A 4,671-nucleotide genomic window follows, 5' to 3' on the forward strand; every position below is an offset into this window, starting at 1 on the left:
CTAGCAATGCTGAGCTTTCCTTCTGTTGATTGGCCACTAGCATTTCTGTGGTGAATGTTTTTTAGAGTCTTATGCCTATGTTTTAGTTTATTGCTTTTTCTTGTTGAATTGTAAGAGCTCTTTATATAGTATAGATATTAACTCCTTAGATGTATATGATCTGTGCATACTTTTTCTGGATTGTCATTAAAAATAGTATCTTTTAATATCTTTTAATAAAATTTTGATTAAATTCTATTTGTCTATTTTTATTATCTGTGGATTTTGGTGTTGGATCTAAGGAATTACCAAATTCATTCTGAAAAATAATTTTCTTTGTTTGCTAAGAATTTTGTCATTTAGTGCTTAAGGCCAGGTTTTTGTTGTTGCTTTGTTTTATAGTACTGGGGATTGAATCCAAATCCTTAGCACAAAGCTACATCCCTATCCCTTTTTTGTTTTTAAATTTTGGGGCAGGGTCTAGCTAAATTGCCCATGCTCAGTTTGAACTTGTAGTCTTTCTGCCTCAACCTTCCAGAGTGATAGGATTGCAGGCTGTACTAACATATCTGGCCAAGGTTAGGTGTCTGGTCTGTTTTGAGTTAATTTTTGTAAGTGAATAGAATAAAGCTCCAACACCATTTGTTATGCCTTATGTCTAGATGTCCTCTCAAAGACTCATGCAGTCATTAGGTGGGGCTTTTTGGAGGTGGCTGGATCTGGAATGTCTGGTGCTGGAATCATGGATGTATGATTACTAAATCAGTCCACTGATGGGTTTGGCATAGTTCTGGGCAGGATTAAGGGTTCCCTACTCTGGGCCTGAATGCTCTCTGTCCTAAGGATGAGTAGGCTGGATAAGGCGTAAAGGATAGAAAGAGGGTTATAGTTTGCTTGCCCTTGTTTTTTGTCACTTGTTTGTTGCTTGTCTTCTGGTCTACAGAGCTGTCTGTCATGCCACCTTGCTTGGAGCCAGCTGATGATGGATTGAAACTTCTACAGACTGTGAACCGAAATAAACCTTTTCTCCTTTAACTTTGAGTGTTGAGTATAAAAGTTCCTGAGATACCACTCTCTTGTACATGTATATCCTTTGTTTCCAACACTCTTTGTTGAAGAGACTATCCTTTCCCCTTTACATGCTGTCAGCATTTGTGTTGAAAATCATTTGACCATACAGTAAATACATCAAGGATTTATTTCTGGGTCCTCTAGTCTATATATGTCTGCATTTATGATAGTACCACACTGCTTTGATTACTGTAACTTTGTAGTAAGTTTTGAAATTAAGGAGTTGAAAGTTTTTTCTGTCCTTTTTTTAAAGATTCTTCTGTTTATTTGGGGGTCACTTGAGAGTCTATATTAATTTTATAGTAGATTTTTCTATTTCTGAAAAAAAAATCTCTGGGACATTCATAGGAATTAGAGTGAATTTGGAGATTTTTTTTTTTTCTAGTCTTACTAGTAAATTTTCCAATCCATGAACACAGGATATGTCTCCATTTATATTTGGCTTCAGTTTCTTTCAACAAAGTTTGTAAGAAGTATAAATCACTTTTAATTTTAAGGCTGTATTTCTTCCATTATTGTCAAGAATGAAGTATTTATATACTACTAACAAGTCAGAGTAGTTTTACTTTTTCTCATTAATTTCTGTTACGTTCTGAATCTGGGTGTATATTTCCTGATAAAGTTATGGTATATTTTCATTGATTTACCCAAGCTTATGATAGTTTATAAAGATTCTAATTTTTCCCCCCAGATAAAACAGAACCTTTCTGTTTGGGATAGATTTTACATTTATTGTATATTTAATTAGAATGTGTTCACTATTGTGCTAGGCACCAAAGAATAAGGCTGTGTTCAGTGCTTCCATCTTTCAGTCACAGAGAAATGGGACCTGCACACAAAATATGAAAGCAGCGTATGGTTATGATCATCAACTGTCAAAATAAATGAGCAAGTTCATAAGCAATATTAAGATAATTATTGTGGCCTTAAGAGATCATTGATGTTTACATGGAAAAGTTTAATCTTGAAGTCAATCCTAACAAATGGAGGAGGGGTCACTTTAGGTAAGGAAGAAAACAAAGAAATGCTTAAAAATAGGATTGAATATGGGTTCTGAGATTAGTATATAATGAGACCAAATTTTATTATTGTACTAACAACTGTGACCACAACCAGAAAATTGACAATTTATATATAAGCAATGTGTCAGAGAGTAAAATTCTACTTTATCTGAAAACTATTTCCTAGATATGGGACAATACCCTATTTTCTCAGGCTAAGTGAAAATGCAGTAAGATAGCTGCCTTCATAGGAAGAAAACAAAGTTTTTACTTCATAATGCAGGGTGATGAATCATAAAGGAAATATGGACAATCACTGGAAACATTTAGATTTTCAGAGTTTTTGGAACAGCTGCCCTAGATGCTTTCGAGATACAGTAAAGGCCGGGACAGACAAACAATTGAAAGTTTATTAGACTTTACTTACTTCACTAGTAATGAGAATAATGCATCTCAAATGTTGTATTTATACAAAGACATTCCTTTTAAATGGTGCTCTAAATGCCTTTTAAATGGAACTCTAAGCTACAAGAATTTTTTACTGCTTTTTAAATTTTTTCACATTACTTTGTTTTGGACTTAGAAATTCAGTCTTTTTGCTTTTATATAAGATTTTTGCACATCTTTGCTTAAAATGTAAAATTCATTCATAATGGGATACAAGATTAATATTAAACCAATACTGATGTTCCTTTACACATTGTTGAAACAGACTATAAGTATTGTACTTTTGCTTATATATTGCATTGATAGTGGTTAAAAGTATGACCCTATTGGTAATCTTTTTAAGCAAATGAAACTGTTTGGATGCTTTCCCAGGATGATTGGGTTGCCCTCCAGACGAATCTCTTCTATACGGTCCCGAATGTAACGGGTGTCATTAGACTTGCAGAATGTATCATCTGTAACTGAAGTTATGTTGTTAAACTGAAAAAGAAAAAAAAAAATGTTTAAAAGTCTGAAATTGATCTATTGCATGCTGTCTAATGGGATTCCAAAGACTATCTTATCTAAAAAGTACTTAAAAAATAATAGTACAGACCATATATCTTCACAGGAACTAAATCCTTCCTGTGCAATTTAATCATTTTAAATGTGTAGTGTTATTTTAGAAGACTTCTTGCCATTATTTGGGATACTATCCATGTAGTGTGAAGTTTGGAATATAAGATTATATGGGCTAGCTGAAGAAAGTATTCTATCCTAAAGTGTCAGCTCAAAATGGATACTGCATCCTTAATTGTGTTCTACGTGGGCGAAAATCAATTAAAAAATATGTAGTACAGGGTCTTCAGGGTTAATTGTGCTCTAAAGTAGTAAAAAGTCAGACTTTGTGATGTATGCCTGTAATTTTGGCACTCTGGCAGGCTCAGGCAGGAGGGTTGGAAGTTCAAGCGTAGCCTGGGCAAGAAATCCTATCTCAAATAAAAAATAAAAAGGGCTGGAGTTGTAGCTCAGTACTCTATGGTGATGAGTTTAATGCATCACCACAAAAGAGAAGAGTGATTTCTTATGATGCTGATTAATTTTAGTTTATTTCCAACTTAATATTATACTCTAAAACCAGCTAAAAGTCTCCAAAAGCAGATGTGCACCACTATATGGAGAAAGAAACAAATCAGAGGCCTGAGTGCTTCTTCCCTCCTAATCCATGTTAGGATTATTAGAAGATTCCATGTGTACTTCTGGAGACGAATCCTGCTCAAGGGCAAACTTAATACCTACAAGGCTGCTTTACTTGGTATCCTCTGGAAGCAGAGTTCATATGTCTATATATTAATATTCTTTTTATGGGCAGTTTGTGGGATTGAATCCATGCTTTCTGAGGTATAGAGAACCTGTACCAGTGTGCTCGCTCGCTCTCTCTCTCTCTCTCTCTCTCTCTCTCTCTCTCTCTCCCTCCCTCCCCCCCCCTCCCTCCCTCCCTCCCCCCCCATCTGTCTGTCTGTCTGTCTGTCTGTCTGTCTGTCTGTCTATCTATCTCTCCATCTATCTCTCTATTGACATGGTCTTTCTGAGTTGCCTGGAACTAAAAAGTGCAATACTTCTGCCTCAGCCTCCTGAGTAGGTGGGATTATAATGCCCTGCTAGAATTGATGCTTCTAATAAGCATTATCACACTACTATAATGATCTAACCATGATTTATACATGGAAGCATAAGTTTTCCAACAATTCATGAGAATGACTCCTAGCTAATTAAAGCCAGACATTATTGAAGGAGCAATCATACCTGCAGATGAATTATACGCAGGCTTTCTGGTAAATTGGGAGGCACAGATTCCAGAGCATTGTGGTCCAAGTAGAGGAAAGAGAGCTTATTCAATTTCTGTAATGCAAATTTGGTTTGAGTGTTATTGTAGTCTGCATTCTTTCACAGGATTCAAGTAGCATATACACAAAAAAGGATATTGTTACAAACACATATCAGTATCACTTGTTGGTATGGTAGTTTCTTACTTTGGCTGGTGGTTTTAGTTTCACAAGTAATGTGCTTAGCAAGATGTCTCTTGAAGCAGTTTATTTTTTTTTCCATAATTTTATTGAGAAACAAATAGCAATGAGACAGTTTCAAACCAAATTGGTAGGACAGTTTCAATAATTAACATATTGAATACATT

General features: G+C 35.1%; 1 protein-coding gene and 1 long non-coding RNA gene across 2 annotated transcripts in view; one reads left to right on the forward strand and one right to left on the reverse strand.

The window, feature by feature from the left end:
* Window positions 1-954, forward strand: part of LOC111814418 — a 29,146-nt gene extending 28,192 nt beyond the window's left edge. The window contains exon 3 of the long non-coding RNA XR_002819414.1: window positions 923-954. This is a non-coding gene — a long non-coding RNA (uncharacterized LOC111814418). The remainder of the gene's footprint in view (window positions 1-922) is intronic.
* A 1,493-nt stretch (window positions 955-2,447) lies between these two features.
* The window catches only part of Ogn (osteoglycin), an 18,841-nt gene continuing 16,617 nt past the window's right edge, over window positions 2,448-4,671 (reverse strand). The window contains exons 6-7 of the mRNA XM_004647551.2: window positions 4,284-4,379; window positions 2,448-2,978 (exon numbers count right to left, since the gene is read on the reverse strand). Of these exons, the coding sequence (XP_004647608.1) occupies window positions 2,808-2,978; window positions 4,284-4,379 (267 nt within the window). The 3' untranslated portion in view covers window positions 2,448-2,807. The remainder of the gene's footprint in view (window positions 2,979-4,283; window positions 4,380-4,671) is intronic.

This window comes from Octodon degus, unplaced genomic scaffold, assembly GCF_000260255.1.
Source record: "Octodon degus isolate 3935 unplaced genomic scaffold, OctDeg1.0 scaffold00312, whole genome shotgun sequence".
Taxonomy (NCBI): domain Eukaryota; kingdom Metazoa; phylum Chordata; class Mammalia; order Rodentia; family Octodontidae; genus Octodon; species Octodon degus.